This window comes from Passer domesticus, chromosome 6, assembly GCF_036417665.1.
Source record: "Passer domesticus isolate bPasDom1 chromosome 6, bPasDom1.hap1, whole genome shotgun sequence".
Taxonomy (NCBI): domain Eukaryota; kingdom Metazoa; phylum Chordata; class Aves; order Passeriformes; family Passeridae; genus Passer; species Passer domesticus.
The window spans coordinates 38,958,942-38,982,005 of record NC_087479.1 but is presented as its reverse complement, the minus strand read 5'-3'; the positions used below and the strand labels follow the sequence as shown (position 1 = coordinate 38,982,005).

The 23,064-nt window shown below is 43.4% G+C and overlaps 2 protein-coding genes and 1 long non-coding RNA gene across 18 annotated transcripts in view; 1 reads left to right on the top strand and 2 right to left on the bottom strand.

Moving 5' to 3' along the window:
- The window catches only part of ATG13 (autophagy related 13), a 23,503-nt gene extending 5,817 nt beyond the window's left edge, over positions 1-17,686 (bottom strand). The window contains exons 1-15 of one of the 15 annotated variants that reach the window (XM_064424773.1): positions 17,547-17,686; positions 14,503-14,578; positions 12,102-12,183; positions 11,174-11,254; positions 10,448-10,567; positions 9,894-9,940; positions 9,430-9,570; positions 8,339-8,379; positions 7,703-7,799; positions 7,263-7,361; positions 6,469-6,559; positions 4,018-4,116; positions 2,772-2,882; positions 1,508-1,641; positions 196-313 (exon numbers count right to left, since the gene is read on the bottom strand). In XM_064424773.1, coding sequence (XP_064280843.1) covers positions 196-313; positions 1,508-1,641; positions 2,772-2,882; positions 4,018-4,116; positions 6,469-6,559; positions 7,263-7,361; positions 7,703-7,799; positions 8,339-8,379; positions 9,430-9,570; positions 9,894-9,940; positions 10,448-10,567; positions 11,174-11,254; positions 12,102-12,170 — 1,248 coding nt within the window. In that variant the 5' untranslated portion in view covers positions 12,171-12,183; positions 14,503-14,578; positions 17,547-17,686. Of the gene's footprint in view, positions 1-195; positions 314-1,507; positions 1,642-2,771; positions 2,883-4,017; positions 4,117-6,468; positions 6,560-7,262; positions 7,362-7,702; positions 7,800-8,338; positions 8,380-9,429; positions 9,571-9,893; positions 9,941-10,447; positions 10,568-11,173; positions 11,255-12,101; positions 12,184-14,502; positions 14,579-17,056; positions 17,154-17,302; positions 17,380-17,546 lie in introns of those variants that run through there. The other 14 variants (XM_064424777.1, XM_064424772.1, XM_064424774.1 and 11 more) reach the window with 14 other exon arrangements.
- HARBI1 (harbinger transposase derived 1) lies at positions 12,225-20,572 on the top strand. Of its 2 annotated transcripts, none has more exons than XM_064424792.1 (3): positions 12,225-17,456; positions 18,521-19,240; positions 19,785-20,572. In XM_064424792.1, the coding sequence occupies exons 1-3, from the start codon at positions 17,234-17,236 to the stop codon at positions 20,159-20,161; spliced, it is 1,320 nt and encodes a 439-aa protein (XP_064280862.1). In that variant the 5' UTR covers positions 12,225-17,233; the 3' UTR covers positions 20,162-20,572. The 2 variants fall into 2 exon arrangements, with proteins under 2 accessions (XP_064280862.1, XP_064280863.1); XM_064424793.1 differs by lacking the exon at positions 12,225-17,456 and adding an exon at positions 18,142-18,336.
- LOC135303246 (uncharacterized) lies at positions 20,056-23,064 on the bottom strand. Its single transcript, XR_010364712.1, has 2 exons — positions 22,057-23,064; positions 20,056-21,593 (listed from the first exon to the last, which is right to left on the bottom strand). It is a non-coding gene; the product is annotated as an uncharacterized LOC135303246 (long non-coding RNA).

Sequence of the window (23,064 nt, the reverse complement as noted above, 5' to 3'; positions counted from 1 at the left end):
ATGGCTGTCAGATCCCAAAAGGATTTTATGAAAAACAAAATACTCCTTGGTAAAACCTTGTAGGGAAATGCAACAGGCAGAAATATGCACTCTCAGTCTCTGAGGTTGCCCTGGCATTGGGGTGCTTTTTGCTCCTCTGTGTATGAACAGATGGGAAATGAAAGGTGCTCTATGAGAAGATCTACTGCTTGTTACCTGGTTAATGGGTTTGTTGACAAAAGCTCCCACCTTCCGGATAAAGATGGTCTCCAAAAGGTCATGTGGGGAGCCACATTTTCCTTCACTGCTGTTGGATACTGTTTCTGTGTCCTCACTGGGGGAGGAAAATACATAATTAGTGACTCCTGAAATAAACAGGGTAGATAAATAACATTTTTTTATGAGACTTCTTCGTTTTTCTTGGTTTACTCCTAGTATTGGAAGAAGGACAATAGAAATCTCTCTTTGTACCATACCTTCCTCCTCAGGAGCACAAAAGGAAAATGGACACTTGTGGAATCAGATTTTTGTTTAAAGCTGGACAAAAACTATTTAGTTGAATGTAAAGTTGCTGAAATAGGCTTTTCTTCTGGGAAATGAGCTTTTAACTTGTGTGTGTTCACAGCAATTCCTGTTCATCGCTACTATTTTTTCAGTAACACAGTAGTCACAGATCTCTCAGGAGGTGAGAAATCTCCCATTATATCTGTCACTCAGTTTACAAATGCAGCGGATCTGGTACGTGACAACAGCCACTCCCAGTATGATTAATTCACTCCATGGCTATTAGGTACTTCCATGACCTATTTGTTTTGGTTTTTTTCCTACCACAGATATTCAAAACTTAAAAACATAGTTTTGTCCCATGGAAAGAGGATTACCTATAAAGGACTGAAGAGGATTACTGTTCAAGTATACCCAAGAAAGTGCTAGTGCAACTGAGTTTTAGTTTCCCCAGACCAAAAATCTCTGTGACTCATAACTATGTGACCCCAAGAGAGATTTCTCAAGAAATAAATATGGTGATCAAAAAACCAGAAGGATTTAATTAGCTATGAAGGAGTTGATTTAGGACAGTTTGAGGTTGCATTGTTTCCTTTTAAATAGCTTTGTGCCTAAAGTTTCTTACTAAAATGGTGAACAGATTTATGGTAACTACAACTGGCTTTGGTAACAATGCACATTAAGTCTCTAGAGAATTTAAGACTCATTTTTGAACTTACTGCATCTTGTTTTACAATCAGCAAAACCAGCAGAAAGATTGAAAAAATTATAAAATTGATAATAAAGTTGACACAGAAGAAGATATATTACACAGAAGAAGGATATTACATAGACTGGGAGGTTTAAACAGATGGGCAAGATCATTGTTTGGAGAAAGCCCCAGTCAGAGAAACCTGTAAGTTAATTTGAGGGATGACATTACTTATGCTACAAACAATAGATTAAAAGGAGAAACAAAAAGTTTTATCTCAGTAGGCTTATAAGTGGATTAGCAGAAGTAATGGATCATCTAAAACCAACCTACCTGCTAGAAGGAGTAGCTGCTGAGTAATGGACTCCATCCAGTGGGGTGCACATCCTCTCTTGGTCAGCTTGAGTGCCATGTGCTGGCTGGCTAGGAACTGGGGGAACTCCCCCTTCTTTGCCTGGACCAATCAACTGAGATAGAAAGGAACAGCTGAGTTAAGAAATCTCAACATCAAACCAAAACCACAGTGCAATACAAAGTAGATTCCATCACACTGGGCATAAGTTGTGGGGGTTTTGGCATATGACTGGGCTCTAGCCCCTATAAGCCTCAGAGTGATGTCATGTAGGAGTGTATTATCACAGTACAAACTCACTTTTTACTCCCTTTCTACTCTACTCTCCACTTCAGGCCTGTTTTACCCTGCAGGCCTGTACTCTTACAGTCTCTGGCTGCAAGTCCTCTGCTTCATGGGGAGGAATGGGGAGAAAAAAACTTATGTCCTCTTGCTACAACCCCATGGCTCCCTACAACTTCAAGAGAAGGGGAAGTGGAGAGGGAGGTGCTGATCTCTTCTCCCTGGGATCCAGTGATAGAATGCATGGGAGTTGTCTGAAGCTGCATCAGGGGAGGCTTAGACTGGACATTAGAAAGCATTTCTTTGGAGAGAGGGTGGTCAAAAACTGAACAGTGTTCTCTTCCTAGAGAGGTGGTCAATTCTTCAAGCTGTCAGTTTTTAAGAGGCATTTGGACAATTGCCTTAATACCAGGCTTTAACTTGGCCAGCCCTGAACTGGATGTTGGATTAGATGCTCACTGCAAGACCATTCCAACTGAAATTATTTTATTTTATTAACATTGTGTCAGCAAAACTGGTGCAACACCAATATCACAAGCAGAAAAATACTTCTGTCAACTTGGCTTATTTTTCTGATGAACCCATATAACTATGTCAATATGAACTGCCAGGATATCCTATGTCCAGCCTACAGAACTGTGCTTGGACAGCTACAGAGGCAGCAGCTCTGTAAGACAGGCAACGTTTGGAATCAGTGACAAGCTGGTGGAGGCAAACAGGCCTGGTGCCTACTCTCTTGGTGTAGTTTTTCCACATGATTCCATACCCCAGGAAAGTCAGGGATGCTGAGGAGCCAGTTCCCAACTCCTGTGGGAGCTGTGCTTTCTCTGTGTTTACTTTACATTCTTTCCATTCCTGACAGACAGGACACCATCCATGAATTAGTTTCAATGCCTCTCTCAGGTGTACAAGTGACACAAATGGCTGCAATACCAGCCACGCTGGTTTTGCTCTCTACAATACCTGGTGAGGGTGTGCAGCATTCAAGCCACCAGCAAAGAGTACAGGATACCCCATGTCAGCTGATCCAACTCCCAGGGCAGCAGGCTGATAGGAAAGACGAGAGCTGGAAAGCTAAGAAAGAAGAGAAAAAACAAGGGCAAAGGGAGAGGAGAGAGGAAAGGGAAGGGGAATGCCCCACAGCCTGAATAATCACCAGTCACTGAAGAAGGAACAGGAAAAGTCAGAGGCACAGCATTTCAGGCTGGCAGAAGGATGCTAGATTTTCACTGGAATCAATAATGTAGGTTATTGTTCTAAAAAATTCTTACTCCTATGAGGACTACTTGACAGTAGTCCAGGGGACTAAGTCTGAGCCTTGACAGGAAAACAAGATTGGCTTCCTACACATGTAGGAGGAGGCTGTGCAAGGTATGGCTGACATCCAGTCTCGGGGAAGCTCTGCCAAACAGGCCTGCTTCAAATACTGGTGTAGTGGGTTACATGAATGCCATTGTGAACTTACTAAAGAGTTATAACATTTAATGGTTTTTTATCCCAAAACAACTTCATTATCAACTGTTTGAACCTATTTCCATTGCAAATTAAAACAGCTCATCTTCCAGACCTGTTCAAATAGCTCCAGTGAGAGAATACATGGTCCCATAAATGTGCCAGGTAAAGAGAACTGGGAAGCTAACCCTTGTGAGATTGCTTTAGAAATTAAGTGAAGCAGTGAAAACCTAAGAGAAATTCCTTATACATCCCAGGCAGAAATCTACCCAGTCATGTTAGACAAAACTTTCCTGTTTTGACTTGCCTGACCTCAAGAGGAGTATTTCTTCCAGAGCTCAGTGGGAGCTCCAGCAGCACCAAAGCTGATGCCCTTTACAGGGATCAAAATGAGGAACAGCACTTTGATTCACATGAGACTAGTTAAGCTGAGTGGAGCTCTAATGACGACACAGGTTCTAGGGACATTGGCTGTTAACAGAAAACACTCAGAGTTGTGCCTTACTAATGTCTTTCACTACAATCCTTGACAGCTGTTGTGTTTTTAGGGGTGCTTGTCCTGTCTTTGGGAGACCTTCATCTGCAAAGGCATTTAAGAAGCCAGTCTCAGTAAAGTGTCTGGCTCATTGTGGGTTCACCAGTCTTTCCTATGCACAACAGACACTCCACATTGTCAAACTGGTGTGTTCCTGTATTTGTTTTGTCATACCAGAACTTGTACTCTGGCTATGTATAGCACATTCTATTGACAACTCACTTGATGTGAAAAGGCCAGCCCCATCACTGGGACCTTCAAGGTGTCCGTCACCACAGGAGGAGGTGTCTGAAAATGTGCCTTTGTGACAGTAAAAACACACTGTGCACAGACACAGACAAACAGAGGAAACAAGGAAAAGAGAGAATGAGGGGGGAGAGAGAAAGAGAGAGAGAGAAGGACTTCAGAGAGGAATTATGAAGAGTTGGATGAACTGAATGCTAGTGAAGAGGTTTTGGCTGGAGCAGCCACACCTACACAGAGAGCAGAAATCTCAGTATTGCCAGAAGCACATTCATTTTGTAAATAATTGACTGTTTTTCAATCTGAGTGAACCACTGAACACAGGTAGTATTTTAGACTCCAGTACCCTGACAGAAAGTAACTGCCAGAGACTCTGTTCCACAGTTAATTATAACTGATGCCAGCAAATTAGCAAGAAAGCTGAGCAGATGCCAGAAAAAGTCAAGTGCTTTTTTTTTTTAAGTTTACAAATTACTTGTATTTCAGCACTCTCCATCCGTCCATACTCCCTATCCTCCAGCTTTCTGAGGGATCCTATCTAGACAGGTCTGTGCTGCACCCTTAGAATAGAGGGGACCCAGACAACAGTGCAATTCAAACACACTGATGTGAAGCGGGAACTCCATCAACAGGAGCAAAATGCCAGAAATACAGTCTCACACAGGGTGCTAATGCAAAAAGGGCAATCCAAACCTGGTTCAGTCCCATACCTCCTTTCATAGAAATTTTGGTGTTTTCACTTGTTTTCAATGGTTTTCACTTTGAGGAAAGCTTCAGCTTCATTTCTGGGTATTACCCAAGGCTGAATTTTGGGCTGCTTCGCAACACATATACACAGACGTGCAAGCTCACAAAGAAAGTGACAACTGTTTCCTTGTATCACACAGGTTAGGCCTCACTTTTACTGAGAAGGCAGGTAGAGATTAATACAATTTGCCTAAAAAAATCACACAGTTCCTAGTATTTCCTAGTCATTAACCTGGACAGGACATGTAGAAAGCTGGAGAAAAACAATAATTCCTTCTTTCCCTTTTAATTTAAAGACCATTCTGCCAAGGCAGCCTTACAATTCTAACTGTGGTAACAAAGACTGGCAGTTGCTTTACAAATAAGGCCACAGCATATGGCAACTACGAGCCACAGAAAAAGCAAGAATGTAGGCTCATACTTAATGTGAATCCTCAAGGTTCAAGTGGTTTCACAAAGCTTTTCCCCCCTCAGTGACAGAAAAGCTTCATGACCCCTGGGGAAGTGTCAACTTCAATGTAGTTACATACATTACTACTGTTAAGTAACACTGGCACAAGCAAGCCAGTGGAAATTTCCTTATGAAATCTTTTGTATTTACCCCACTTTAGGAAAACACAGGGCACAACTCAGCCACAAACTCGTTTCCTGAACTGTGTATTGCAGAATAAGAAAAGCTTTATTCCATCAGACTTACCGTGAGTGCTGGCTAATTAGTTCAACATTCCCTGATGCCTGGTCACCTGAAAGCACTTTGGCACAAAAATGCTTCCTAAGAGAAGCTCATTTCTAGCTCGTTCATATAGCAGAATACATTCTGCTAAACCAGGCATATTATTTCCTCTGAAGCGTCAGAAAGACCCATAGCAAATTCTTTCAGTTTGGAATAACATTTCAGTTATACTTCATTCTATGTTTCACATTGACAGTGAAAGAAACTTAAGAGTCTTTAGATTGTCTTTAAAGGTCAGTAGAGCCATCTGCTTGACTGGACAACAAGGCAGATCAATCCTGAATATTTAAAGCAACAGGACAACTGCAACTCTAGCCATCTTCAAAATACAGAACTGTGGAGTCAGATACATAAGACAGTAAAAGAACTTGGGAGTTTCTGGGTTTTTATACTCAAAAGGAAACCATTATCTATTTATTTTAAAACTGAAACTTAAATGAAATTTGCATGGGCAATTTTTTGGCCAATACTTATTCCTGCTGCCCCAACTAATTTTAGATGGTCCAATAAATACAGCGTTTGTCTTTTTTCTGTCTTCATCTAGCATTTTCCTGGTATTTCAGTGTTTCTTTCTCAATATCAGTCTGTTACTCCTACTTAGGCTGCCTGGCATCAATGTCTTGAATTCCTCCTCTTGCAGTATTGGTATGCAAATGTGTAAATGTGTAAGTACACTGCTGTCCTCTTCAAGCACACCTCAACCCAGCTAGAGGAATAGGCTCTTTTAATCCTCAGTAATTCAGTCTTTCTAGCCCCTGGAATTCTGTTAAAATTAGTATCTAATTTTGATAGATTTTACTCAAGAATGTAATGACATAAATAACCTACACAGTAAATTTTAATTAGCACCAGCAGGATTTCTGTTTGCACAATAGCTGATGTAGGAATATGCAAACCATTCTTACAGCAATTGTTCTATCTAGAAGTAAAAAGAGCCTGGTTTCTCTTACCTGAGATGGAGGAGAGGTGGAAAAAGATGTGGTACACACTTCTTGGGAATCTTCTACTGAGGGGTATACTGCACCATTGTCCTCACCAGCTCTAAAGCAACAAGAAAAGACAAGTTTTCTAACTGGAAATATTCCTTAAAACAAACAAATAGTAAAACACACTGTGACAAACACTGCAGGGAGGTTGAGAGTATTTGGGTGTAGTTGAAAGGAGAATTATGAAGGGCTCTCATCTGCTTGCCAGAACTCAGGAAAACAAAGTGGGAAAACGTCAGTTTTCCTCATGCAAAATAACAGGTGTTTCTATCTAAAGCTTTTGTTATACCAGCTGGCTTTGGTGTTTACACAACCATTGTCAATCAACACCACTGGTCCAAATCTGAATGCCCTCACATTCATTTTAGAGAAGACAAACCTCTCATCTCCAAACAGAAATTAAACTTCTCTTCCCCCAGTGGAAATATCCAGGGATACAAGCATCTACACATTTAGTTCTGCATCCAGATTAACCATTAAACTTTCAAATTCCTGAAGGCAGCCAAGATTAAATATCCTTTGTGTCCAAGTGCTTCTGTGAAGAATTTGGGGAAATACTGGAGCTTGCTGCACTCAGCCATCTCAATGTGAGAAGAAAAATGTCACACTTCATCACATGTTTAACTATGCCAGTATGACTGACACTAATTCTCCAGTGTCCCTTCCCATGCTGTCAACAAATGGTGGAAAAGGCTCTGTATTTGGGCATAATGGATGCCTTTACCATGGCCCATGACTCCAACTCAGTATTTCCTCACCTGTAATTGCAGGGATGCATGGGTGAAGAGCTGGGATAGGGACGGTCCACAAAGTGATCAATTATAATCCCCATGATAGGAGGGGTCCTCTCAAACTGCCTGCAAGGCAACAAGCAATGGTGTTACTGGCTTTTTCTCTCTACTCTTCCCAGTTTGTGGTGCCCTCACAGAAAACCCTTGTGTCTATTAATGGGACCAGAGCATCTTTACAATTTAGTCCTCCAGGCATGCATCAACAATTTGGAATTCTAGAGCCTGGCTCAGGGCTACCCAAATACTCCCCTTGCTGCAAGGCTTAAGCAAGAGAGAGAGAGTTCTTCATGACAGAGAATCTCAGCAGGAAAGGATAAGCAGAGGGAAAGATTTGGGGGCTCAGAATATGAGGCATTTTAACAGTAAATTACTGTAAAACAGTTTCTGGCATGATCATATTTTCTCACCTGGTTGACATGAAAGCAAGGTTGATTCTGTAGGCACAAGACAAAGTGATGGTGCCCACTGGGGTACCCACTGTCCCAACACGGACTGTCTGGAAACCTGCAAAGTTAAGGAATAATTATCAGTTTCACTGATTATTTATGTGCCATTTTTTTTTTATTCTGAGCTTACATTATCTTATTTCAGTAGTCCAACCATTATCTCTTGCAATCTGAACCTCAAAAACACATACAGAACCCATAACAAAACAGCATCTCTAGGTTGCCTTGCTGGTAGGCTTCACCTGCTTGACTTCTGATGTTGCTTCCAGGTTTCTTGGTCTAAAATATTGTTCTGAAGTGCTTCTTGTTCCTCAGTAGATCATGATCTCCTTTACCAGTCCCGCCCCTTATCAACATAATCCCATATTCTTATTTCAATTCTGTGTCACTAGAGTCAAAATGGCAGTCACCTGAGACTTTGTCCAAGTACCACCATTATACTTGTCACTTTGTGACACAAGGCTGCACTGGCAGAGCCAGACAAAAAGCATATGTAAGCCTCAGACTCATTTTCCTTATGGTATTTGGGAATAGTAACCAACAGGCAGTCAGAATGAAACACAGTTCTGCTCTTGTTTGTGTTTTGTCTAATCATACCTTCTCCCAAGCCACTCAGCTGGACTTCACCAAAATAAATCCTGAAGGAAAAGGAAAAATAAAAGCTGTTAGATCCAGTAGGGACATAATGCTATACATATCCTTATTCCTTATTTAATTTTGGCAGTTGGAAGGCTGGAACTACTTTTCTTCTTCAGGAAAAAAAAAAAAGCCCAAAATAAATGGCTGGAATGTCCATCTCAAAAAACCTTACAGCTGCTCCAGAAGAACAGGTCATGTAAAAAGAAGGAGAAAGAGAAATGGTAGTCCAATCAGAAATTTCTCTTTAATTTTTTAAAGCCTCTGTGGTTAAGTCTACAGTTCAGAGCAAAAATGTGAAGTGATACAAACTCCACAGATACGTCTGAGTCTAAAACCTGATGCTCATCACACAACATAAAAGATTAACTGTGCTGTAAAGAGATTTGCTCTTAAGTACATGCAAGTCAGCAATGGAGGCAAAAATGAGAAAACGGCTGGAATTTCTTTTTGAGTTCTCTGCTGTGCAAATGATAACAAACTTGAAATTTACAATCATATAATTTAGCTGTGTAAACATGTCAAAGACTCTTCTCACAGCCAAAAACAGTGTCTGGAAGATAACTATGAACCACAAGCCAGTCAGACTCACAGGCTAAACAGAGTTGAACCCAGTATTTGGATGAGTAAACTGCAAAAACTACAGGAACTGGAGTTGAGGATGCATCTTTAAAATGGGCTAATAGAGTCTGAATCTGTGCTGCAAAAGTACACACTGCATTTATGTGCAATGTAGAGAGGCATTTATCAAACACAAGCCAGACACCAAACAACTGTTTGCTCAGGGATTGCATGTTTTTTTTTTACTCTTCCTAACATGGTAGGCAAACACTTCACAGCCTGTGCTTAGCTTTTCTTTCAATGGCTCAAGTGAAGGCTGTACGGTGATAGATACATAGAGCAAGCTTTTCTTCTGTCTCTGATCAGCAGTACTTCTATACAAATAATTTGATTTTATTATTACTCATCCCTTTTTAACTACATTTGCAGCTACACTGTGCAAGTCTAGAGTCTCTCTTGTTTGCATTTCAAATGGGAAATTTTTGCTTTACCTGTACAATATTACATATTCATGGCCTTGTTTCCTAGAGAGTCTGTAGGCTGGAGTTACTCTGGTTATAGCAAGCAAAGACTTCAGCAGTAGAGACAGCCTGTTGTATACAGTGTATGAAACTTTGATTTCTTTGTCACACCTAGAGAACACAAAGGAAAAAAATTAGTCTTTTGTCCACAAATAAGTTGCCTGGGTTTGGGGTTCTTGTTTGTTTTGGTCTGCAGTTGCTTTTGTTTATTTTATTTAATTTAAAATTACTCTGGGCGAGTTGTTTAATTTTATTGCCAAAATGATAAGTAAAACCCTCTTGTGGCTACCTTTACTGACCAACCAGCCAAGAGTCCTGCTTCAACCTAGTCACCTGCTGTAGAAGAAATTGCTGAAAAATGCCATGCAGCCATCACCATTGATCAGCATGGATCACTGCATCAGCTAAGAGCTACAAACAAAGAATGCACTTACTTTTCGTTCATTTCTAGACACCAAATTTCCAGTTCCATGGAGTCTCCCTGGATCAGAGAAAAGATGGCAAACAAAGGCTCATTTCAGAACACAGACCTTTTCAAATCTCATTAGTGATCAGCAATGACCACACCTCTCAATGATTTCTCTCCTGGCTCCCACTTTCTTGTGATGCAATGATAGAAAAAGGTGCATTGGAAGTGTCCTTGCACAATTATGTCACCTGAGGGAATACCTTCTTCAGAATGCCTAAGTTCTTCATGGGCTAAGAAATTAGTTTTTTAAAATTTAAGAATTTAATTTTCTTAAAATTACTTTCTTAAAAAATTTAGATTTTTCTGCTGAGTAATTTGTGTGTTTGGCCTCAGATTTTTGCCATGAATTGCTTCTGTTAAACAACACATTTATTTTCATTAGCATATCACCTAACAATAAAATTTAGATAGTCTCACATCATCTTGCATTAAAGGACAGGAGGTCTGGTAGTTGACTTAAGATTCAGGCAAAAAACCCCACAAAGAAAAAAAGGGCATCTGTTTTGACTCAGTTCTCACCTCTGAGGTTTTGAGAGAAATCTCCACGCACATAGACCGTCCAACAGCGGGCAGCTGTCCTGCCAGGGCTTTCTTTGCTTCATGAGTAACCTCTGGTATATCTTTGATTGCCAAATTGAACTGCAGAATCAAAGAGATGGTTCCATTTTTTAAATTTATTTGAAAAACTGCCTGATGGTACATGCTTACAGACCCATATACAACATACTAGGTCAGTGTCCACTGAAATATTTATGAAACAGAAAATTCCCAGTTGGGTCCAAGCTTTTCATATTTACAAAGATTCCCTTGGCTGCTAATTCAAATGTTTTTCTTAATCCTGCTATAAAAAATATGCTCCTTTTCCCTCGGTCCTATCTTCACCCACAGAGTATCTTGAGTCTTTTCAATTTACTAAAATGTCCTGAATTGCAGAGTAGCAAACTTCTTACAGATAAGAAATCATCACCCCACCCCCAAGCAGATCTTGCAAATGTGCCTTAGCTGGCAGGAGCTGCTGAGAGGCATCATTTCTCTTTCCCCTCATCAGCCTGTAAGAGTCCAGAGTGATTTGTTGCATGTGAACAACAACCACCAACGCCCTGCAACATCACCAATGAACATAGCTAAATATAGTACCTACTCTATGAATAATTATTATGGTCTGCACAACACTGTCATAATCACATGGTGTTCTCAACACACACACACAGAGTTATGGAGCTGCTTTAAAAAATACAACCTTACCCAGTCAGAACCTGTTGGGGAGGATGAGGAGCGGGTACAGATTTTCTCTCCAAGTCGGGCCTGGACAATTACTTGTACTGTCTGGAATAGAAAGAAAAGGATACTTAGTAATGTTCTGGGCTCAGCACCAGTTCTGAACCTCAGATCAGAGCCTGAGCTACACAAGCTCCAAGTGAAAAAGATGAAAGAAAGGGTTGACCAGGATGTAGAGAAGTAAAGTTTGCTACACTGTTCTTCAGTTCTAATCAATTGAAATTATTACATGTAACAGGCAAACGCATTTTAGGTGACCTTCCCCTGTAACAATATTAAGAGACAAAGTCAGTTTTGCAATCAGGACTTACAGTTTTCAATAGAAAATTCAGAAAAATTTACAAAAATATCCCAGGCCTGGACAACTAAACTAAAGCCAAAATCAATCTGTATATTTGGACCAAAGCCATTGTCAGATTATCTACTTGCACCTACGTATGAAGTGAGGCCAAATTTTATAATTACATATCAATATCATTCAAAAGAACATTCTGGTATTATTTTTTTTGGATGGAATATAAAAATTTAGGTAGGCTGAAAGAGTGGAGTCCAGCAGATAAACTACCTAACAGCTGGTGGTTAGACATGCTGATAGAAACCCCAAGCTGACAGAGGTGTGAAGTGCCTACGGCTGATTCTAAAGCAGAATGTTTCTGGAGGATGGAAGAGGATTTGAGGGTAGAAAAAAGGGAAAATATGTCTTTCTAGTTGTTCTCAGGAATCTCTTAAATTTGACATCAGCTCTTCTTGCTTTGTTCTTCAGCAAAACAAAACAACAAAAAAACAACAAACCTAAACTTCAATCTTGTTACTCTAGCCACACCAAGTACATAATTTGTTTTGTGGCATTTTTTAAACAAGGAAGAAAGGCATTTGTCCAAAGGAGAAAAATTACCTTTAAAGCAAAAAATTTGATGAACTTGTCCAGGTCCTTCCTGTCCTGGGAACTGAGATCAGTGTCCATTGCATATGACAATCTGAAATATAGCACAGGTGTGGGAATGAAGTCTTCTTCCAGCTTTCTGTTTAGATTTCAAAATATTTTTGCCATTAGAGGCCATCTCAAAAGAAATTATAAGTATCAAAGAGCTCTACCTGTCTAAATCTGAACATGCTAAAAACTTTGGGATGTGAGTGTGCAGTATAAATGCACATTGACAGTTTATCTGGTCAGTACAAAGACTAAAAAAATTTAAAAAACCAAAAAAGGCTCAGAGTTAAAACCTAGTACAAGTTCTACAATTTTGCTAGCTTAATTTAAAAAAGCAAAACAAACAAACAAAAAGAGCAGAACACCCCAACACCACAATGACTGCATTCTGTGCCAAGCTAACCACCAGACATGGAGGTCTCTGCTTCAAACATAACATATATTCACCTATCAGCACTGGTCAAAACCAAGCCAAATTGTTTTCTTGAGCCTGAAATTCTTAGAACAGTATTTCAGTGGTATTTCAGCAGAAATCTATATAATAAACCATTGCTGGAACAGGCTACACTGCTTCTTTACTTTCAATAAATAGTACTTGAAGTAAAACTATACAGCTACAAAATTTACCTACAACCAACTGAAAAGAAAAATTTTTGTCAAGAAATAGACCAAAATCCTGTGTTCACTTCTCTTGGAAGCTCTGATAATAAATACTTAGCTTTCACATTGACACTGCCTTGTTTTTCAAAACAGAATTGTTTCTAGGAACACAATGAACTTGCACAGCGTCTGAAGCAGGGCAGGGCAAGGCACTAATCCTATTTTTGTCACCATCATGTCACATGGCCTGGGATAAATCACAATTCTTCTGTCCCTCAGTCTCTTCATACGTATAGAGAGACCATTGGGGAGCAAGGCCTTAATTAGCAGCATTCATTGTAGTTTTTGCTTGTAAGCCTTCAAAGCATTCATTCACTCTTACCCCCGTTGCATTTTGAGACAGCTAATGAGCCTGCAGCAGCCTGTCAGACATCCTGTATTTACGGAACGTGCTGCTCCACGCGGGAATGCCGGCGAGCCGAGGTCAGGGAGCACGGCATTCCTGCACAACGTTATTCCGTGTTCAGTCATTCAGCAAAGACTGAACTTACAGCAAGGTATGCTATTTATGCAAATTAAAGCTTGCAGGGCAAAAGGGCCAATAGCCCTGTTCACACAGAAAAGACAGAATCTTTCATGACCATGCACATGCAGTACTTCTATTTAAAATATTGCACTTAGTGACAGTAAAGCCCAATGCTTTAGGAGCATCAATCAAAAAGGGCTGCAAGATAAGAGTACTGCAATTTACAGAGCATTTTATAGAGAACAGTGCTGCTTTCTGAATGACTCTATAAAAAGAAAGCTGGACATACAGTATAGTTAAAAGTTCCTGGGCTACATTCATACCACATCTCCTTAAGCTGTACTGTTCTCATTACAAATTATAATTTGAGAACTAACAACACAAGTGATTCAATATCAGATGCATTTGCAAATTATCCTTTGGATATTTTAACCTCGTTATTAAAACCATCATGCCTTCTTTCCCTGCGTTTACTCCACTAGACAGATTACAGACCCTTTGCACTGGTGGAGGGTGCAAAAGGAAGTCAGCATTTAAAGTGCTTGAAGCAGTACTCAAATTTAAAAAAACCCAACTCTTTAGTACAGACATGTACCACTACAAAAAGAAACCACAAATCCCCCAAACAAACAAAGAAACAAAACCCTTGGCAAGAACAACCTGTTATTATTATTTTGACTTAATTAAGTACAGCACTGTAAGGGCTGAGGAGATCTGAAATCTTTGACAAACCTGGCTGATATAGGCAATAAAATATTGCATTAAAAATATGGTTTTTTTCAGTGAAGAGAATGCTGACATTTAAATACTAAAAAAAACCCCAAAACAGGTCATACTGGCTTTTAATGTGAAAACTTGTATGTGACCCTGCAGAAAGATGCAAGGAAGTATATATCCTGATATTGTGGGAGAGCTGTCAAATAAAGCACCCACATTTGCCTTTTGAGGCTGCAAAAAACTTCTGATATCAACTATTTCAAGATACTTGGGGACTAATGGAAGGTGTTAGGCTCACTGGTCTGTTAGGAAAGGGAACAAAGATGATCATCAGCATGGCTGCATGTGCAGTACAGGAATTCGTTCTAATGACCCAAATATTTCCAGAGGGTTTAACCACCAGAGGGTTCAAAAAATGAAAGCCTCATGGTTCTGTCCTGCTGCAGCAGAACTGGGATTCTTCCTGGAAGATCTGAAACTACCTGTAACATTCATCAACCATTTGGAGATTCATACTGTTACCTCTCAAGCTCCAAATGCCAGCAACAGTTAACCCACCAGAGTCCAAAGCAGAGCAGAAAGTATCAGGCAAGGTTTCCTGGAAAGGAATAAATAATTTCATGGGAAAACTGGGACTTTGGAACTCAGCTCCTGAAATGTCTAAGGACTCTCATCTCCTAACTTTTGTAGGAGGGCCTCTGGTGATTGACTGAGACCTTCTAAGGCTTACAACAGTATTCACCTTTAGAATCAGTCTTGGGAAGAGTTAAGATGGAGCTGGAATTACAGCAAACTTTTTTTTAATAAAAATACTTTGGTACTCTCAGGTTAGCTGACCTGAACAGGAAGGAAATTCTTTAAACTTAGTTCCACCAAACTCAATCAACTTATCTTGTCCAGTAGGTTGCAATGCCAGCACAGCTCCTTGTTATGTGCTACTGCACAGGCCTATGCTTAACTCAAGGATAACACTGGCTCATTTCACACTGAATAACAACTAGAAGGAAATAACCTTTGGTCTACGTTAGAAAAATACAGATGACTGATTTCCCCTCAATCAGGTAATCCCTTAAGTAAACTGATATATTCGCCAGCACATGATGCCACAAGCATCTTGTCCATATGGCTTTTTGCTTTGTCTCCTGCTTCCTGCAACAATAATTTTTATACTATTGCTTTTATTTATATGCCTTTGTCATCACTTCACTGTGAACAGAAACATCAGAAGCAGCAAAGGAGAACTGCCACATGTGGCTCTTTTGACTAAATCCTTATTCCTTCTCCCAAGGCTGAGACAGATTTTATCCCACAGTTTAACATCTAAGCGTTGTGCCTTACATGCTCTACTGCTATTACACCCTCCTTCTCTGAGGAGAAGGACCCATCAGCCTAAGGTGATGGCGCTGTTCCCCTGATGCAAGGAACTGCAAGAGCCCTCCCCTTACTGCCTCGGCAGAGGCGAGAGGAACTGCAGCGACAGGCACCGTGCTCCCAGCCGTGCTCCCAGCCGACACCTGTACCCGGCACACAGCAGGCGCTGGAACACCGGGGATCACCGGCATCACACTGCGTGTTCCACACATGGGAACTGAGCAGTACATCCCTCTGACACCTACAGAGACAGGAAAGGAGCAGAAGCATCTGACCCACACCGGGCATTTTTATTGCTGCTGGGGAAAGCATATAGAGGCTGCTTCCATCATCTCCTACATTTTTCTCTGAGCCATGGCTGCTAAGCTTAGAGTTATCTTGCTTTCTTTTCAACCAGACATTCATCAATGCAAAAGAACTACTCATGGTTCTTATGCCAGAGTGAAAGTGAAAAGACAAGTGGGAAGAAACCAGAGTGGGTGTAGCTGGAAGGAGAGGGCTGTGGACGGCTCTCATCCCAGATGTTTGTTGCCAGTTACCGGCCTGTGCGCCCCAGACCGCACTCCTTGCCTGTACCACTCTTCCAGAACTTCTTTTTTAATACAGGACCAAATCCAATCTCTGAAAATGTCCTATGAGAAGTTCAGAAAAGCCTTGTTGAATCATGCAGTAAACATGAAGCACAGGGAAGTTTTTGAACTTTTACGAGTGGCTAGAACACATCCTCCCTTCAATGAACAAGAAGCTTCACTGCAAGCAGGTGTTTTGAGCACACTAATAAGCAACTGTAAAAAGATCTTCATAAACACACTGCTCTGTTTCAAAACTGGGCCTACAAGTCAAACTCCAGTATCCTACAATTACTTAAAATTAATCTCCATTTTGCCTTCTTAGTAGATTAGTCAGAAACCTAGGGAGAAGTAGCAAACAGTTCTAAGTTTTAGAGTGTGATACTCTCATTCTTTAAAGTTTATGGATTTTTTTAAGAGAAAATTCTAGCAGAAAATTTGTTTCATGTAATATAAACATTCTGATGTAATCAAAGGGTCTGTAGTTCACTATATGCTCAGGTTTTGGCTGATAAAGAGGTAATTTTTCCTCCTGATTAGGAAACAGATTCACTTTATAACCAATAAACGACTCTGCAGCTTAGGAAGTACCTTATTAAAGCCAGCACTGCCAGCTCCACTGACTTAGAAACAAAATTAAGTAATTCCTGTTGACCAGCAGTTACATTCTGTACTTCCCTAAGGTCTAAAAATGGTATCAGTCCAAAGGTCCATCCTCTCAGCTTGTTTGTCAAGCCGCCAAAGTATACAGACTAAACCAGAATCTGCTTCTACAAACACTGCACTATAATCACCAACACAATCACCACCTCTCAACTACGGTATGAACACATGTTCAGAAACGTTAAGATTATACAATACCATTAAAGCAAAATAAAGTGATCCTGTACAATCCTTCTGGACATCTACAGACAGCCTGGCTCATCTGAAAGACTTATTTCGTGCCCAAGAAGGAAGGGTCCTCCACTCCTGCAACAATTTGGAGATGCTCTAAACTTTATTTGGACAGCCAACTAATTTTCAGCTAAGGCAGTAATCTGCCGTGTTTTTCTCCCTTGGCATGTGCCCAGTCACATCGTTTTTGGGATTTCTAAGTAGGCAGCTTGTAGGCTGAGTCCAAAGAGTCCCTTTTCTACCTGTTCATTGACATGGAAGGCGTCTCTGCTCCCAGCGAATCCACGGGAACGAATCTGACTGGGCCCTAACAGCCACACCTCCCACAAGAAAGAAAGATACGACCACCTGTAAACCTTTGCTCTTTCCCAGCATACCACAAACTCGCATCTCACAGGAAGACTATACAAGACTATGTAATGGAGCGTGGGGTCTCAGATTCTACTATTTCCAACAGGCTGCGAAGCATTTTGATTTTAAATGACCACCTGCTGAGATTACAGCGGGCCACCTCTTTCCCAGGCTCCCCTGACAGCCACCAGTCGTTAGGAAAACGAATCGCAGCCGACACGCGGCTGTCGGGAACCGACCCCCGCGAGCAGCGAAGCAAAGTAAAACGGAGACGCGAAGCCGCAGCCAAAGGTTTAACACCCACGTCGCAGCCCCCTCCCCTGGAAGGGCCTCCCGCAGGCCCGCGTTGCTCCCAGCCCTGCCCTGCGGGGCCCGCGGTACCTGCGCGGGGCCGGCAATGCTGGCGGCGCGGCGGCTCATCCCGTGCGGGGCCCGCTCCGCCGCCGCGCCCCGGCGCCTCCTCCGCGCCCCGACCGGGCACGGGGAGAGCCCCGCGGCCCCGGGGCCGCGACCGCCGCCTCCAAGCCCCGAAGTCGCTCCGGGGCTCCGGCCGGCGTCCCTCCTCCTCCTCGTTCCCGGCCGGCAGGACTCGCAGCGAGTGTCAGCGCCGGCGGAGGTGCGCGGCCGGCGGCGGGGGCCGGGCCGGGGCTGCCGCTGCCCTCAGAGCCGCGGGCTGCGCCGCGCCACCGCCGTCGCCATCGCCGCTGTTTGTTTTCATCCGCTGAGGGCGGGGGGGGAAGGAAGGAAGGAGGAAGGGAGGGAAGAAGGGAGGTGCCTGAGTGTCCGCAGCGGCACTTTCCACACGCAGCCGCCGCTCCCCGCCCGTCCGCGGCGCGCTGAGCCCGCAGTCCGGTGCGGCAGGAGGTCGCCTGGCCTGGAAAAGCGGGGCAGCGCCCGGCGCCGCTCCCGCCGGTGGCCCCTTGTCCGTGGCGAATCTATCGCGGCGAATGTGGGGCCGGGCCGGCGGGGACCGCCTGGGAGCGGCCGCGGGGCCGGGAAGGGCTGGGACGACTCCGGCGGAGGTCGGGCGGCCCGTGGGGTCCGGGGCGCCCGGCAAGGGCAGCGCCCGCCGGGGCTGCGAGAGCGCCCGCCGGGCTGCCCGCCGCTCGTGTGTGCCGTGCCCCCGCGAGGGTGACTGGGCACGGCTCCGGCTCCCTCTCCGCCACGGGAGGTAAATTCCTGTCAGCGCCAGGCAGAGTTGTCGGCTCCGCGGTGTGCCCACCTGGCTGCCCGTGTATTTAAAAGCAGAAAAAGAAAAGTTAAAAGCTTTGTTGGATGAATCAGACTGAAAGGAAAATGGTAACGGAGTCTGAAAAGCTCACCAGTAACTGAGTATCCTCTTTTGCTTTATGCAGGTGAAGCCTCTGGGAAAGCCCTGTCAGAGAGGAGCCCCAGGCCGTCAGCCATGGCCGTACCTATCGCGGTTCTGGACTGCGACCTCTTGCTCTATGGCCGCGGACACAGGACTTTGGATCGCTTCAAGCTGGAGGATGTCACGGATGAGTATCTAGTGTCCACGTACGGCTTTCCCCGACAGTTCATTTGCTACCTGGTGGATCTCCTGGGAGCCACTCTCTCACGCCCTACACAGCGGTCCAGGGCCATCAGTCCAGAGACGCAAATCCTTGCTGCGCTGGGTTTCTATACCTCTGGCTCCTTCCAGACTCGCATGGGGGATGCTATTGGCATTAGCCAAGCCTCGATGAGCCGCTGTGTTGCCAATGTAACCGAGGCACTGGTGGAAAGAGCCTCACAGTTCATTCACTTTCCTAAAGATGAAGCTACTGTACAGACCCTGAAGGATGACTTTTATGGGCTGGCAGGAATGCCGGGAGTGCTGGGGGTGGTTGACTGCACCCACGTGGCAATCAAAGCGCCAAATGCTGAGGACCTGTCCTATGTGAACCGAAAGGGTTTGCATTCCCTGAACTGCCTCATGGTGTGTGATTCCAGAGGAGTCCTCCTTAGTGCTGAAACGCACTGGCCAGGCAGCCTGTCTGACTGCGCGGTGTTAGAGCAGGCAGCCCTCACAAGCCAGTTTGAAACCGAGCTACATAAAGATGGCTGGCTACTTGGTAAGTCAACTTTTCATCCTTGTTTTCAGTAGAAAGTCAATTATATGTTGTCTCCTTACTCTGGGCACAAGTCATATGTTTACTTTCAATTGCTTTCCTGCAAATTGCTTTGAGATTTATGACTCAATTTAGACAGCCCTTATCTTAGAAGCTTAGAACAGTAACTTCTAATCTGTGTTTTATACAGTCTGATTATTGTATGTATTAATCCTCATTCATTCTGTTCATAGCTTTCTTTCAGTATTCCACACCTTTCCATGCTGAATTATGTAATTTTTAATTCTAGGTACTGCCCTAGTCCAACTGTTTTCCCCTGTTTTATGCAGTAGTTTAATTCCCTTAAAATTCTTCTGTGGAAAACCTTCTTGTGTAAAACTGAATGCCTTTACTTTGTCACATTTGTAAACCAGAGTTACTTCTCCCGTGCCTTCTCTTTTAGCCAGAGGAAGAACTTATTCTCTATCTGCTGTACGAGTAAACCCAGCTGAAATCTGTGGCTAACTGTAGGTGTGTAAGCTGTCCTGCTCCTTTCCCCTGCTCGCAGGTGACAGCTCCTTCTTGCTCCGGACGTGGTTGATGACCCCTCTGCACATTCCCGAGACGCCTGCGGAGTACCGCTACAACATGGCCCATTCTGCCACCCACAACGTCATCGAGCGCACCTTCAGAACCATTCGCTCGCGGTTCCGCTGCCTCGACGGCTCCAAAGGCACCCTGCAGTATTCTCCAGAGAAGTCCAGCCACATCATTCTGGCCTGCTGCGTGCTTCACAACATCTCCCTGCAACATGGGCTGGACGTGTGGTCTGCACCAGCCACAGCACACATGGAACAATCGGAAGAAGAATACGAGCAAATGGAATCAGTGGACTCGGAAGCCTGTCGTGTTCGTCAGGAACTTTTAATTACTCATTTTAGCTAATGTTGTCACACAGAAAAGGCTTTTAACAGTTCATCTGGGAAGTTATCTGGAGCAAACATGCCCCTTCCTGTTCTTTAATCCTGTAAAGATTTAAGCAGACGTGAGATGAGAAGAAATATACTCTCTTCATTTTGGGCAAATTTCTGAACTTCTCTCAGTCTTGCTAGAGATTCAGGTTTAATTGGTACATTTTTGCTGTCGTGATGCTTAGAGGCGCCCCATTCACTTGACTTGGAACAACAACTAATGTGACAACCGTGGGAAAATTAGGGAATTGTCTTTTATAGTGAGGGAAAATCTGTAAACCTTGCACTGTTTTACAAAGCAACAATTCTATTCCACTGTGTAACTCAAAACACTTATGATTGATTTTTTTAACAGTATTTTGCACAAATTAAATTTCCACATGAACTCCTTTTCACTGTGAATTCATGAGCAGCAAAGCAAACATTTATTTTTTTTTGCAGGTATAAATTCTTGCTCAACACCATTTTGCCGTTTTGCACATCTCACAAACCCCAGTGATTTCTCTGAAAGCTGGCAGCTGTGTTCTGGGAGGAGTCTGGCATTTTGCTGGGCACACACTAGTGTTTGCACATATCTAGAGGGATTGAACATTCTTTCTTTCCCAAACAGGCTGGAGAAGATGTTAAGCTATGGTGACTCTTGGGTACTTAACAGACATCAGGAAACAGGCTAGTGGAGGTGGGGCTGGTGTGCTCCTCCAAACTGCTCATCTTGTTGGTTGCTGTAAAAGAAATGCCAAGGACTGACTGGGTCACAGAAATTGAGCTGATTGCAAAAGTTCTCCCCTTAGATCGAAGCAGAGGTGTGGAAAGGCTGCTCTAGCACTGCTGGCAGTCTACTTCTTCACTGGAACAAGATGACTGATGCACGCAGTTGTTGCTGGCACAAGGCTGGGCAGTTTCCTGGAAATGTTCTCTTTCTAAAAGGCACAAGTGTTTCCAAGGATCTCATGACAGCAGTCTAAGAAAACTTTGTTTCTTAGATTTTATTGTTTACTGGGCAGTAAATGTAACAAAAGTGGTAGGAAATGCAGAAAACTACAAAACTGTAACTGCTCAAAGTAGCAGTGGCACTGCCTGGCATTGTGGATCTGTCCTTTTAGAGGAAGCGAGCCTGGATCGTGTCCCACATTTGATGAATAAAAGTGTACAGGACACATTTCACAGTGCAGGGTGGAGATGCAGGGTTAGATACACTCTGCCAGGTTTGCAGTGGCAGTAAGCACTTACTGTCTGAAAGAAAACCAAGCATGCTTGATGACATGTAAACAGGACATTGTCAGAAGCCTCACTGAGGGCTGTAAATGTTATGTACAAAGATCTCAGATGTAATTCAGTTTTCTTTACGCAGGGTGTTATACAAGGACGGCTGTTGGTCACTGCAGCAAAACCCCTGCTCCTTTTACCTAGGAGAAAGCAGACAAGCATTGTTTTCTAAAAAAAGGCATTTTTAAGGTAAGAGCTGCTGCCGTATATGGTGCCTGATGGCTCATAATCACATCTGACGGTGTGTGCTAAAAATACTGCTCACCAGACCAAAACACCAGCAGACACTGAATGAGCTGTGTGGGTGGTGGTAAGGTCAAGTGAGACTTGGACGTGTGTAGGTACAAACATTGTCACTTAATGACAAGCTGGAGTTTCTCAATTTACGCTATGAATAGCTCTTCCCAGCGTGTGCTGAGGCCAGAGCAAACTCCGAGTGCAGGCACTTCCTGGAACAATTTTGCTGCTCAGTTTTGTCTTCTTTCAGCCACTGTCACCTGTGGTAGAGTTTAATTTCAAAACTGATCTCACTGCTTGTCAGTTTGGGCAAAAACTGCATCAGGGCACACCAGGCAGAACCAACCCACTGAGCACTATTCTTACCTGAGTCAGATGTCAGTACCCTTCTCTTCACTCAGGAAATGTAGGGAGCAGTTTCCACCACAAACTCCTAAGCAGCTTCCTTCAAAACCATTCGCCCAGACTTTTTTCTTTTTCCTCAGAAAAGACTTTTTTTCTTTTCCTTCCTGGGGCCAGGTTGCTCAGAGCTCCCTCTATCCAAGCAGTCCTTGAACACTTCAGGGATGGGGAATTCACAGCTTCTCTGGACAACCTGTTCCTGTGCCTTACCACCCTCACAGTAAAGAATTTTTAATCTAAAACTAATCTAAACCTGCTTTCTGTCAATGTAAAGCCTTCACCTTTGTCCTGTCACTACACACTCTTGTAAATAGTCTTCCCCAGCTTGAGGAAAGTTCCCTTCAAGTATCGGAAGGCAGCAGGAAGGTCATCCAGAAGCCTTCTCTTTTCCAGGCTGAAAGAAATGTGAAAAAAATTTCTTTTCTGCAAACTGCTTTGAGATTTGTGATTTGGTTTATGCAGAAAATCACGCTGTGAAAAGCCAGTGTCCACAAAGGAGACAGAGGAGTCCTGCAACTTTATTTATTTGATTTGAATAAAAGGAGAGAGTTCCCTGGGCCGTACCCCGCGGGGTCCCTCAAGATTTTGGAGGACGCAGCCTCCTTTTATCCTAAACTCCGACTGCGCGTTGCCCTCTTCCTTTCCCATTGCCGAGGTACGGGAAGGTCCAGCCTTCCCGACCCGCCTGCTGCCCGTCCCCTGAAGTTCGGGAGCTCGAACTGTTCGCGACCGCCTGCAGACCTGCCCGGCCCTGCCCTGCTCCGGCCGGGCCGCTCTCCCAGAGCCGGCGTTTGTGGGGACATTGACATCCATTTCTCCTTCTACATCCGCACCGCGCTTATCCTGAAACACAGAATAGTGACTTCCGCTCTGTTCTGTACCGTCTGACCATTGCACGTGTTAGTTTACATTCGTTCTGTTACGAGCATTTTTCCAGTATCCCACACCTCTCTAAGCTAAATTATGCAGATT

What these genes read in the sequence shown, in the direction of transcription:
- HARBI1 (XM_064424792.1), top strand. Translation starts at nt 17,234, where the DNA reads ATGGAGCGTGGGGTCTCAGATTCTACTATTTCCAACAGGCTGCGAAGC. An exon ending in ACGCGAAGCCGCAGCCAAAG is followed by an intron (nt 17,457 to 18,520) that starts GTTTAACACCCA and finishes TGCTTTATGCAG; the next exon opens with GTGAAGCCTCTGGGAAAGCC. An exon ending in TAAAGATGGCTGGCTACTTG is followed by an intron (nt 19,241 to 19,784) that starts GTAAGTCAACTT and finishes CCCTGCTCGCAG; the next exon opens with GTGACAGCTCCTTCTTGCTC.